This window comes from Gossypium arboreum, chromosome 10 (genome assembly GCF_025698485.1).
Source record: "Gossypium arboreum isolate Shixiya-1 chromosome 10, ASM2569848v2, whole genome shotgun sequence".
Taxonomy (NCBI): domain Eukaryota; kingdom Viridiplantae; phylum Streptophyta; class Magnoliopsida; order Malvales; family Malvaceae; genus Gossypium; species Gossypium arboreum.
In genome coordinates this window covers 3630979-3643839 of record NC_069079.1, presented here as the reverse complement: position 1 = coordinate 3643839, position 12861 = coordinate 3630979, and the positions used below count along the sequence as shown (strand labels likewise).

The window sequence follows — 12861 nt, the reverse complement described above, 5'->3', positions numbered from 1 at the left end:
TAACTTACTGGGTTCCAATTTTCCTCGTTGAATCTAAGTAACCGAGTACCCCTTTTTCAATCAAAACGCATAAGTTTCAAATAGAAGCTTATTCTCAGGAATTCAAGGTGTTGTGTCCTAGCTCATTGGATATGACATTTTGTATCTCGAGATAAGGATTTCTAAAAAAATAAAGGCAATGTTCTATGTTTAGAAATCCGAGAAATCATGCCCTAACATGTTGGGTTTCGGTTTTTCGTTGGACCAAATAATCAAATATCCTTTTGTAATTTTCAAATGTATGAGCTTTTGGAAATCAAGAATTGATCGTGGTTTCGAAGGTTTCAAGAATCATGTCCTAACGTGCTGGATGTGATATTATATTCCTTCGAAACAAGAGAATTTTAATGTTCAATTTGAGTTATTTAAATATTTTAAAAGAAATTGTATTTCAAAATATTTTTTAAAATTTTAGACAATAGGACATTAATTAATCAATTGGTACCAATTTTGGGTGTTACGAGGATACTAACCCTTTCTCGTGCGTAACCAACTCCCAAACCCTTTTTTCTCGAATTTTGTAGACCCAAAATCATTATTTTAATAAATCAAAATGTTTTATTAAAATTATCAATCTCAAAGTAATCTGATCACACCTCGAAAAAGATAGGTGGAGACTCCATTTTTGTTTTTAAGTCGACTCTCGTTTTTCAAATAAAAAAATAGTATCGACAATGGTGTTATAAATTAATTAAGTTTTAATTTAATTAAAAATAATAATTTTTGTAAGATAATAAATAGGATAAATATTAAAATTATACATTAATTTTATTTTAATGTACAAGTTGTTGAAAAATATTTATTTTAATATTTTTATATATTTAATATTTAATATTTTTAAAATTTATTTTTATATATAAAATAATTTAAAAAATTATAATTATTATACTCGAATTTAATATTTTAATGTGGATTAAGCTTTAGTACAATTTTAGTAAGTCGGACCTAAAAAATGAAAATAAAATTCTATATCAATCGGGACCAACCTATTATCTGGGTGGATTAGAATATTGGGGCTCAAACGTAAGCAACCCATGGGTAATCAAATGTCCCCACGCGAAGGGCGCGTCGCGCTTTGAAACCCACAGTCTCCACGTTACCGGCGTTTACGAGGTATTTTTCCTTTTTAAACATGATCAGTTATTTTCTGTTGGTTTTTTTTTTTTTTTTTGCATCCACCATTTTCAGTTAATTCTGTCGAATGGCCTCTAATCTCTCCTTCAAATGAAAACTTCAGTCATGCGATCTCATTCATCATCTTTAACTCTACACCATTTCTGTTATTCGGGACTCACTCCATCCCCTAAACGACGCACCAGCCTCCCCGTTTCATCTCCTCGGTTCTGCGTTCCCGTTACGTCGAGTTTCTACTCTCCTCTCAAGTTACAGATCAAGCGATCCAAAAATGTACAGGACCGAAGGCGGCGATCCGGAAACGATGTCGTTAGAGTCAACGCCACCGATGATGTAAGTAATGACACTTTTTTCAATGTGGTTTCTGAAATGATTTTTTTTATTATTTTGGTTATTGTTTTAGGACTCGGTGGGAATTTCTTCGTTTGATGACTGGACCATTGAAGAGGATTCGTTGGCAGCTTATGTGCATTCGTCAGATAGCGATGGGGATTTGGTATTAAATTCTTTGTCTGATGAGGATTTGCCACTTGAAGAAGCTCTAGCCAAGGCTTCCCGTCGGATTGCTTTGCGTGGAAAAGGCCTAAAAAGACACAAGCAAGCTCTTTTTTTATGAGTTTTCTGATACATAAACGGTCTAATTTTTCCCCCAGCTCCCTGTATTCTTCTGACTTTTGAATTTTAGTCCTACTGCTTTTAATTTCATGAATTTACTCCTTCTACTTGTCTGGTTTAAAAATTAAAGTGTTATTGAATTGATTATGTGTTAATAGTGTTATGATTTGGACTTTAATTTTTAAACAGGACTAAATTTCAAAAGTTTGAAGACTACAGGGACTGAAAACATAATTAAACTTACATGAATTTATACCCTTTTCAAGGCTTTCGTTGACGGATTGCTAAATTAATTGCAGGATATACCCTGGGATGATAATGAACTTGGCTCTTATAATCTTCCTGACAATGGTTCTTTTACTTGTGGATTGGTGTGGATGGAAAATTGTTAGGCTACCTTTAGCGCCATTCTACTTGACTTCCCCGTTTTTGATATCTTTAATCTTAGCTTTGTGTGCTGGTTATGTTGGTATCCCATTGCTTAGAATTTTTAAGTTTTATCAAATAGTTAAGAAAATAGGGCCAGAAAAATATTTGACAAAGAAGAGGACCCCAACGATGGGTGGACTTTTTTTTATACCAGTTGGTATAGCTGTTGCGAGATTTGCAACTGGTTTTTCTTCTGCTGAAGTTGGTGCTACTGCAGCAGCAACCTTGGCATTTGCTACAATTGGACTACTTGATGACGCCTTAGGTTCCACCAAGCAAAAGAGCAATGGTATAGATCCATGGTTAAGGCTACTTTTGGAGGTAGCTACATTTTTCCTTTGCCTTTTTCGTTAATAATATAAGTTCCATCCTTGTCACTTTAGGCGTTTGTTTTAACCTTTTTCGGCTCTGATCTTGAACTGTTTGTCATTACAGGCAGCTGTTGGGATTTGGTTTTCATTTTGGTTGGATTCTACACGTTTATCGTCACCCTATGGCATGTATATCTTCTTGTAACTAATTCGAATCACATTTATCTGATGGTAACTCACATATCTAATCTTGTGCCAGAAAATTTATGACAAAATAACAAGTTTCCTTAACTTTTCTTTTGAGAAAAAAGAAAGAAAATAATTTGGTTAAACTTAGTGAAGGAGAGTTATCATACAAGAGCTGTTAGGGGGAATTGTAGCACTTATATGAATATCAGAAAAGAGGTCTTTAATGGATGATTGTTCGAGTAAATAAACTACCATTTGGTCTTTCACATTTCTTCTCCCATTGCTTCAGTTTATGTGTTAGACTGTTGGTTGAAGACTATATTTCATGTTGTGTTTTATGCTCAAATGATACATTTTGTTTTCTCTTAAACCATTTTTAACTTTTATTGCAGGAAAATGCTGGTTCCTCTACCTGCACCGTTGGGCCTGCTGTGCTTGGGAAAATTTTACCTATTGTTAACTCCACTTTGTTTTGTTTCCATGGGAAAGGGGGTTAACATAACAGATGGTCTTGATGGTCTTGTTGCTGGGACTGCTTCATTAGCTTTTATTGGAATGTCAATTGCGGTGCTTCCAATATGCCCAGGTTAGTATAGATTCCTTTGAACAAGCAAATATCGTTAGTTTGAGATGTCGCATGCATTTATCGTCTGTTCACAGCTTATTCATTGGCTATTGCTGCAATAACATTTTTAAAGACACATGATTCCACTTTTGAGTTGCATCATCTAGATGACGTGCAAAACAATATTTTAAAGCCTACTCCTTGATTTGTTGAAGTTTTCTGACTTCTTCCATTGTTTTTCATCTTATCATATTTATTAATATTTTATTATAGCATCCATCTTAGTGAAACACTAAAATATGATTATAATGTTAAAAACTTGTAAATTTTAAGCTTCTCTTATGCTCTTTACAAGTATTTACCTTCTTCAAAACTAAATGTTATTTCTCCATCCCCATCAGAACTTAGTGTATTTGGGACAGCCATGGCTGGGGCCTGCATTGGTTTTCTTTTCCACAACCAGTACAAAGCAGGTGTAATTATGGGTGATACTGGATCCTCGGCCCTCGGTGGCGCATTAGCTGCAATGGCCGCTTGTACTGGAATGTTCTTTCCCTTATTCATTGCATCTGGTTTGTTTGTTTTGGAAGCATCATTAGTTGTTATGCAGGTATGTTATTCAAGTTAAATGTCTGAATCTTGTGCTATTCTCCATTACCTCTAATTATTAATGCATGAATCAGTATTTGTTCTAAACATGTATTATGTAGTTGCTCTGAGTTACCCTCATTGATTGTGTTATCGGTTCAACTTTCCGACATTGCATAGTACATCATTGCTGCAACTATGGATGAATGTCGATGATAATCGACTCTTTATTTTGTCAGGTGGTATACTTTAAAGCAACAAAACAGTATCATGGAAGCGGGCGTCGGTTGTTTAAAATGGCGCCTTTGCATCATCATCTAGAACTATGTGGACTCCAAGAGCCAATGATTGTTGCTGGTGCATATGCTGTTTCCTCTGTGTTGGCTTTATGTGCTGCTTACATTGGCCTTAAATCTGCATAATAGCTTTACATCATTTTCACCCCATCTTCAAATTTTGTTCCCCTTAGTCATATTAGTCATAAAAAGGTGTTCTTTTCTTCCTCTCAATATTTCTGAATCTTTTATTCAAAATTTCCAATTTTATGTTAACCCTAAATACAAAAGGCTAAAAAACATGACAATCTTTCCTTGCCCTTTATTCTGTTTATTTTCCTTTTTTTTTTTCAATGCCAATCGTAAGAAATATTGACTTAATATTTTCTAAAATGATTTCTCCTAAATTAGTCCATTGTAAAGAGGTTTGAATTAGAAAAGGGAATAAATCTACCCATTGTTTCTATTTTATAATAAGTAACAGTGGATATCTGGATTTTTTTTTTAAGTCATAAATTAACTAAAATAAGATGTCATGTTTAAACCCATCACAGCATGTTGCTTTACCATAAATACCCTTTTCTATAAAAGTAACACATTTTTTTTTTTTGATACTTAATAGTGATATTAGATCTCAACTAAATCTAAAACCGAATAGAGTTGAATATTTAAATAGAGCTAAAATTCTCCCAAACATTATTTTTTTTCATCCATAAGTTTAGAATATTCTTTTTGATATAATGCTTAAAACTACTCATAATCTCGTCTCAACCCTTAAATATAAGAATAATACATTTTAGCGCACTCCAACCCCCGTCTTCCTGCACTAATAATAATATTGATACCAATCGAATTAAGACTCAATCGAAAAATAATATAATTTTAAATATCTCAAATTTACCATTTCAACCAAAACATATTTAATTATAATATTAATTTTTAAATTTTTATTACATATATTTCTTTTAGTCAGATTTTGAGTGTAGGATAATCTAATTTTATTTAAGAGATGACTCAAAATATTGTATTAATTTTGGGCCGAATAAGAATAATTCAAGATTCAAATTGGGCTTATAGTAATATAAGGTCTTTAATTTATAACCATTTGGGTCGATGCTTAGAAATTTGTTAAACCCATTTAATAACAGGAACTCATCTAAAAACACTATGCCCAATCCAATTTCCCAAAGCTAAGTACTATATAAACGTTTTTGATAATGACAAAACCCTAATTGAGTGAGGGCCGTGACTTCTTCAGAAACTATCTTTCCCTCAAAAATGGTTACTTTCAGGGTAAGTGGGCAACGCCTTCTCTTTTCTCAGATCAACGCCGCTACTCCCTCTATTTCCCTTTTTTAGCTTCACAAATTTGATAGCGATTTATTATGTGATGTTATGCTTGGTTTCGATCCGTTCGAAATTTTCTTTATTGCATTTTGGCTAGAAAGTTGTTAGTAAATATGGGATTAAAAACACTTGCTCTTTTTACTGGTTTAATGGGTTTTTCTCAGCCATTAAAGGGAGGAGTGTTGCTTCAAGCTGTATTTGAATTAATATGAGAAATGAGAGAAAAAAAGAAGAAAAGTTTTATATTTGATTTTGGTTTTGGTTGCAGTTTCACCAGTACCAAGTTGTTGGAAGGGCTCACCCAACAGAGAGCGATGAGCATCCCAAGATCTATAGGATGAAGCTCTGGGCCACCAATGAGGTTCGGGCCAAATCCAAGTTCTGGTTAGTGATTATTTTCATGGATTTTTTGGTTAGCTTTATTTCCCATTTGCTTTATGTTGACGGGTTTCTGATTTTTGTGTCTCCTTTGATGTTCATTAGGTACTTCTTGAGGAAGCTGAAAAAGGTTAAGAAGAGCAATGGTCAGGTCCTTGCCATCAATGAGGTATATTCTCAGTGTTATTCCTTTGATAATCCATTCTGTATCAAGTGATTTATTGTGGGATAATGTGTGGAAATTTGAATAAGAAACGCATCCTTTGCATTCTTTTTTATAGCTAGCGTATGTTGATTAATGTCTGAAGCTACTTTGTGTGGGATTGCCAATGTTTAGCTCGTTACTCTTCAATTTACACCGGAGATTGTGTTCTTAAGCTCTTTAAATTTGTCTTGAGAGCAGCAGGGAACATAGATAGCTAAGAAATATCTGATTTTAAGGCTTTCTTACCGACTTCGTTTTAGAAAAGTGCACTTTGTAGCTTATTCATCTTTGTTTTGCTGATTGTGATTGCATTAAATGATTTATTTGGTCGCATAACTTTTTGGGGTTTCATATGCAAGACTGAATTCGAAAAGCAATTCCTGGAATTAAAATTGGATGATTTAGGTTTTCTTTTTTTATCCCTATCTCTTTTCTTTTCTTGCTGAGCAGAATTCATTTACTGGCTATGTGGTGGAATCCTTATCCAGGAAAAAATGCTGTAGTTAGTGATTGCATAATGATCATCTGTACACCCAAGGCAACACAATTTCTGATGCATTCTTTGATATTCTTTTTAATGCCTGGTATCTAAAGCAAATTTCTCTGCAGATATTTGAGAAGAACCCTACCAAGATTAAGAATTATGGTATATGGCTCCGCTACCAAAGCCGTACCGGTTATCATAACATGTACAAGGAATACCGTGACACTACTCTAAACGGAGCTGTTGAACAGATGTACACTGAGATGGCTTCTCGCCACAGAGTCCGGTTCCCATGTATCCAGATTATCAAGACTGCAACTATCCCAGCCAAGCTATGCAAGAGAGATAGCACCAAGCAATTCCACAACTCCAAAATCAAGTTCCCATTGGTGTTCAAGAAGGTAAGGCCGCCTACCAGGAAGCTGAAGACCACTTACAAGGCATCAAAGCCTAACTTGTTTATGTAAGTTCTCTCATTGCAATGAAAAGAGAGTTGATGTGGTTTATAGTTCTAAAATTTTTGGTAGTGAACATCTGGCAGTTTGTTGATTGGGTATTGTTTTTCATTTGAGAAGCTGAGGCCACATCTGACTGGTTGAAGTTGAATTTTCTTTAATTTACTATCACATTTTGTTTACTTCGATGAGCTGGTTTGCAATGTTTGAACTTTATTGGCCAGGGTTTTTGTTTCCCAAAGGCAACTAGGATGATTTAGTAAAAGAAATTGCTGGCTTATTTCACAAGTTTTCTAATAAATTTGATAGTGAATCATTTTTTGGGGACTTGAATTTGGTAACTGTTATTAGATTGGGGCTTGAATTTATTATTGGTATACTTAGGCAATTGTTCTTAAATTCGGGTTTGAACTAAGCAATTATTTTTGTTTTAAGGCTTGAATTTTTGTTTTGTTAAGTTAAATCCCAAAACATGGCAATAGTTCCTATATAAAGGTTTAAATTTTTTTTGTCTTTTAACTTTTTTAGACTTGTACATGCCTGATATTAATTGGTACTTGATTAACTTTGTTAATATTTTAAAATTTTAACCTATCATCTTGTGCCATGTGCCTGAAAAATTATTAATTTAATTTTTATTTTTATACTTGCGAAATTAATTTTTTTCATTTTAACTTTTAATTTTCTTTTAAATTAATTAATTTTATATTTTAGGTTTCTAAGAGGCGGCTTCAATTTTTTTCCTATTCATTTTTCTTTTTCTCTCAACTCTCTGTTCTTTTCCTTCATTGACCGTTGTTGACCGTCAGCGGGCTCCTTTACCTTTCCCCTTTCCAGTTTAGTGACTGACTCTCCCTAAAATCACATGCAATCTTATAATATTAAATCCAAATTTTTTAAAGATTTCTTCTATATATAATTTCTTTAATATATGTTAATCTGGATATTCCACGTTATCAACATTAGTTTTTGGTTGAAAATTGGAGAAGATATAATAAATAAGAACTTTGATTTTTACATACACGTGGCTTATTCTAATTGGTTCTCTTAGTAGATCTGATGAGATAATTTGTATCTAAAATTTTTACCTAATTGGCTCACTTTAGCTTATCTAATGAATATATAAATTACATAAGTTAAAATGAAATATTTAAAATTAATTATAAAATCTAATAAATGTAGAAATCACAAAATTTAAAACAGTACTTTCTCTAAAAATATTGCAATTGATATTTTTTTAAAATTATGTTAAAATCAAATTTTCAAATAGAAAAAATAATAAAACAAATATTTAAGTTAAATCAAATGAATAAATCATCTAAATTATTTTTATTTAATTAAATATTCATCAAAATTTTAAAAACTAAGATTATCTAATTAAATATTTAAGATAGTATAAATCTATAATAATAACAATAATTATTTTAAATTATTTAAATATAAAGAAAAATCTAATGAATAGATGAATTATGTAATTTAAAAATACTTCTTTTAAAATGTGTTTTGTAGTACCTGCAACATTTTGAAGGATTAAAAATATGAAAGCAAATTTGATTCAAGTCTGGTCAATCAATCTTTATGCTATATTCAAGGAATAACAGAGTTTTTTGAGTTTACAATAAACTAATTAAAAGGTTATTAATTCCTTTAATGTTGTAGTGAATGATGATTGAAGTGGTGAGGCCAGAAGAGTTAATGATATTTAAGTGTCACTAACGGTGTTTATTGAAGTGTCTGATGATAGAATTTTACGCATGGGCTCGGCCGACTCATAGAGTTTTGTCCAAATTTATTTGATTCGAATAATAATTTTAAAATTTGAATTAAGTGCAGCTTGTTTATATTAATTTTATATTATTAATTTTATATAAAAATAAATTTTAAAAATATATTAAATATATTAAAATATTAAAATAAATATTTTCAATAAATTAAAATAAACTAAAAATATTTATACTTAATAATACCAAATAAGTTCAAACAAACAAATATCTTTAAAATAATAAGAAAATTAACAATAAAATAATAATTATATAATATCTAAATATTAACAGCAATATAGTAATGAAATGGCACCTAAACAATTACAAAACAGCAACAAAAAGCAGTAAGTTTTTTTTTTTTTTTTGCAAAATCAGGCTTGGTCAGGCCCAGAGAAAAAAACTTATTGGAGACCCAATCTGCTTAGAAAATGGGTTTCATCTTCTTACCAAAATTTATTTTCAAGCCTATATTTTTCTCAAATTCTTTTATTTTTTGGGATGGACGTTCGGGCGAGACCAGGTGGCCACCTAACACTAAGAAAGCTGATGAAAAGCCAGATGCAGAGACTCGTGAAACCGGTGAAAAGGAAGATTGTATTCTTTTTGGGCCGAAAAAATCAAGATTCATATTGGGTCAATACTAATAATATAGGACCTTTAGTTTATAATAATTTGGGTCGAGATTAAGAAATATGTTAAGCCAATCTAAATACAGTATACCCGACCCAATTTCGCAAAGCTAGTTGTATATATAAGTTTTGATATGACAAAACCCTAATTGAGAGAGGGCCGCGACTCCTTCAGATACTTACTATCTTTCCCTCAAAAATGGTTACTTTCAGGGTAAGTGGGCAACGCCGCTACTCCCTCTGTTTCCCTCATTTAGCTTCACAATTTTATGGTGATTTTATTATGTTAAGTTATGCTTGGTTTCGGTCCATTCGAAAATTTCTTTATTTCATTTTGGCTAGAAAGTTGTCAGTAAATATGCTGGTTTATGGATCTTTAAGTAATTACAGGGAGGAGTGTTGCTTTAAGCTGTATTTGAATTAATATGAGAAATGGGGGAGGGGAAGACAGAAAATTTTGATTTTGGTTTTGGTAATGGTTGCAGTTTCATCAGTACCAAGTTGTTGGAAGGGCTCACCCAACAGAGAGCGATGAGCATCCTAAGATCTATAGGATGAAGCTCTGGGCCACCAATGAGGTTCGGGCAAAATCCAAGTTCTGGTTAGTTGTTTTTTTCATGCCCTTCTGTATCTTTTTTGGTTAACTTTAAATTCCCATTTGCTTGTTATTGATGGGTTATGATTTTTGCGTCTCCTTTGATATTCGTTAGGTACTTCTTGAGGAAGCTGAAGAAGGTTAAGAAGAGCAATGGTCAAGTCCTTGCCATCAATGAGGTTTATACTCAGTGTTTTCCGTTTGATTATTCACTCTGTACGAAGTGATTTATTGTGGGATGATGTGTGGAAATTTGAATAAGAAAAGCATCCTTTCCATTCAATTTTTATAGCTAGGGTTATGTTGATTAATGTCTGAAACTATTGTGTTAATTGCCAATGTTTAGCTTGTGTCTGTCCAATATAGACTGGAACTCATGTTCATAAGCGAGCAGGGAACTTAGGTAGCTAAGAAATATCTGATTTTAGGCTTTCCAGCCAACTTTATTAACACTTTAAGAAGTTCATGCATCTTGATCGTTTAGCATGTTCATTCTTTGATTTGCCGATTGTGATTGCATTGAATGATTTGTTTGGTCAAATTACTTTTTGACCCTTCGTATGTAAGACGTTGAATTTGAAAAGTTTCTTGAAATTGAATGATTTAGGCTTTTTTTAATCCCCTAGCACTTTCCTTTGCTTGTCGACCAGAATTCATTTACTCTTTATATTGTGGAATCTTTATCAGAAAAAGGAAAAGCTGTAGTTAGTGCGGTGCATCTTGGTTTCCAATACACCGAAGGGAACATGATTTGGGATACAGCTTTGTTTTTCTTTTCAATGCCCTATATCTAACTGAAATCTCTATGCAGATTTTTGAGAAGAACCCTACCAAGATTAAGAATTACGGTATCTGGCTCCGGTACCAAAGCCGAACTGGTTACCACAACATGTACAAGGAGTACCGTGACACTACTTTGAACGGAGCTGTTGAACAGATGTACACCGAGATGGCTTCTCGCCACAGAGTCCGTTTCCCTTGCATCCAGATTATCAAAACTGCAACAATCCCAGCCAAGCTATGCAAGAGAGAGAGCACCAAGCAGTTCCACAACTCCAAAATCAAGTTCCCATTGGTGTTCAAGAAGGTAAGGCCACCTACCAGGAAGCTGAAGACAACCTACAAGGCATCAAAGCCTAACTTGTTTATGTAAGTTCTCTCATTTGATGAAATGAAAGAGAGTTAAAGTGGTTGTAGTTCTACAATTTTTGTTAGTGAACATCTACAAGTTTGTTGATTGGATATTGTTTTTATTTGAGAAGCCTAGGCCACATGAGAGAGGTTGAAGTTGAATTTTCTTCATTTTAATTTCTCATTTTGTTTACTTGGAACTGGTTTGTTATGTTATTGTCATTGTCTTTAATATTAAGTATCATCTAATGTTTTGAACTCTTTTGGCCGCGGTTTTTGTTTTTCAAAGTCAACTAGGATGCTTTAGTAAAAGAAATTACTGGCTTTATTTCACAAGTTTTGTAGTAAATTTGAGGGTTAATCCTTTTTTGAGGCCTATCTTAGTTAATTCTTGAACTTAGCAAATTTTTTTGTATTAAGGCTTGAACTAGGCCATTGGTTCCTATTAGGACTTAATTTTTTTTAAAACTTATTTTAAGGAAATATTTGAGACTAACTTGAACAAAAAGTGTTTTTGGTCCAACATTTTGTCAAGGAAATGAGGGGTTATTGATTGAGGTGTTTATTAGTTCTATTGGATTTAGACTTGATATTAATATTTTTTATGCTTGCTTATGCTTAATTAGCTTGGCTTGAAATAGATTTAAAATTTGCTCAAATCTGCATATATTTATAGCTAATTTGTATTTTTAAAATTAAAATTAAAATTAAAAATATTTTTATTTTTATTTTAATATTTAATAATTATATTTTGTATATTGTATCACAAATTTAAAAATAGATTGAGTTTGGGTCTTGAATATTCAAATTTGAGCTTGGCTTTTAGACTCTAACATGAGAATAGAGGTGATTATGGTTTGGGTTTGGGCTTAATTCAAAAAATGAGCTTAAAAGTTTGTTCAAATTTGGCTTAGATGAAAATATTAAAACTCAAGTTTAGCCTGGTTTGCCCGTATTAAATTTTTTCTTAAATATAGTGACAAAACAACAACAAAAACAGTGAAAACAATAGTAAAAAGTAGTGAGAATCTTTTTTGTAAATTCGGGTTGAGCTTAGGTAAAAAAAAGCTTATATAAGGTTTTGTCTATTTTTTATATAAATTTTAATTTTTTATCTAAACTTATTTATCGAATTTATATTTTTGCCCAAATTTTTTTATTTTTCGAATGAGTCTTCATGCCAGACAACGGAGTTAACTAACCCATGATGAGTTAGAGCCACTTGTGAAATTCAACTCTCAAAGAATATATTAAGCAAAGAACGTTGGTTATGAGTCTTAGCCTTTATGGTTGTTTATGTATTAAATTCTAGAATTCGAATAGATGAGTTGAAATGTATATAATTTTTCTCTTTTGAATCAAACCGATCAATTTGCAACTAATTTTAATTAATAGCTAATGACAATATTAATTCACAATGCATCACCGACAAAAAAAAACATAATCATCTAAGCCAACAACGGCCACTGAAACCTTTCCAACAGATAATCATAGTTTTTGAAAAAAATTTAATGGAAATTTAATACCACCCTTTCTCATAAAAATCCATTAACAAATAATGTTATTTCGTTGTGTTCTGGTACGAGAAAAGCAGCTACTGGAAAAAATGGGTTTCGGGTGAAAATCTACCATAGATGGAGCAAAGGATAATGAAGATGACGTGATGCTGATTGCCCAAACAAATATGTAATTATCTTTGGTCATTGAATATAGTGCGATGGGTAATGAT

At 32.3% G+C, this 12861-nt stretch overlaps 3 protein-coding genes across 3 annotated transcripts; all 3 read left to right on the top strand.

The window, feature by feature from the left end:
- The first annotated feature begins 1013 nt into the window (after positions 1-1013).
- On the top strand, positions 1014-4526 carry LOC108488873 (phospho-N-acetylmuramoyl-pentapeptide-transferase homolog). The gene is made up of 6 exons (XM_017793153.2): positions 1014-1152; positions 1277-2538; positions 2653-2717; positions 3110-3303; positions 3684-3892; positions 4110-4526. Exons 2-6 carry the CDS (start codon positions 2101-2103, stop codon positions 4290-4292), a joined length of 1089 nt encoding a protein of 362 aa, XP_017648642.1. The 5' UTR covers positions 1014-1152; positions 1277-2100; the 3' UTR covers positions 4293-4526.
- Positions 4527-5295: 769 nt separating this feature from the next.
- Positions 5296-7341, top strand: LOC108489307 (60S ribosomal protein L18a-like). Its single transcript, XM_017793751.2, has 4 exons — positions 5296-5438; positions 5761-5876; positions 5976-6039; positions 6685-7341. Exons 1-4 carry the CDS (start codon positions 5424-5426, stop codon positions 7024-7026), a joined length of 537 nt encoding a protein of 178 aa, XP_017649240.1. The 5' UTR covers positions 5296-5423; the 3' UTR covers positions 7027-7341.
- A 2139-nt stretch (positions 7342-9480) lies between these two features.
- On the top strand, positions 9481-11390 carry LOC108489306 (60S ribosomal protein L18a-like). Its single transcript, XM_017793750.2, has 4 exons — positions 9481-9620; positions 9892-10007; positions 10117-10180; positions 10813-11390. Exons 1-4 carry the CDS (start codon positions 9606-9608, stop codon positions 11152-11154), a joined length of 537 nt encoding a protein of 178 aa, XP_017649239.1. The 5' UTR covers positions 9481-9605; the 3' UTR covers positions 11155-11390.
- Positions 11391-12861: the final 1471 nt, after the last annotated feature.

Bases quoted from the DNA above. Each gene is read 5' to 3' on its own strand.
- LOC108488873 (XM_017793153.2), top strand. From the start codon at position 2,101: ATGATAATGAACTTGGCTCTTATAATCTTCCTGACAATGGTTCTTTTA. The intron at 2,718-3,109 runs GTATATCTTCTT...CTTTTATTGCAG, and splicing joins TTATCGTCACCCTATGGCAT to GAAAATGCTGGTTCCTCTAC. The intron at 3,893-4,109 runs GTATGTTATTCA...TTATTTTGTCAG, and splicing joins CATCATTAGTTGTTATGCAG to GTGGTATACTTTAAAGCAAC.
- LOC108489307 (XM_017793751.2), top strand. The intron at 5,877-5,975 runs GTTAGTGATTAT...GATGTTCATTAG, and splicing joins CGGGCCAAATCCAAGTTCTG to GTACTTCTTGAGGAAGCTGA. The intron at 6,040-6,684 runs GTATATTCTCAG...ATTTCTCTGCAG, and splicing joins AGGTCCTTGCCATCAATGAG to ATATTTGAGAAGAACCCTAC.
- LOC108489306 (XM_017793750.2), top strand. The intron at 10,008-10,116 runs GTTAGTTGTTTT...GATATTCGTTAG, and splicing joins CGGGCAAAATCCAAGTTCTG to GTACTTCTTGAGGAAGCTGA. The intron at 10,181-10,812 runs GTTTATACTCAG...ATCTCTATGCAG, and splicing joins AAGTCCTTGCCATCAATGAG to ATTTTTGAGAAGAACCCTAC.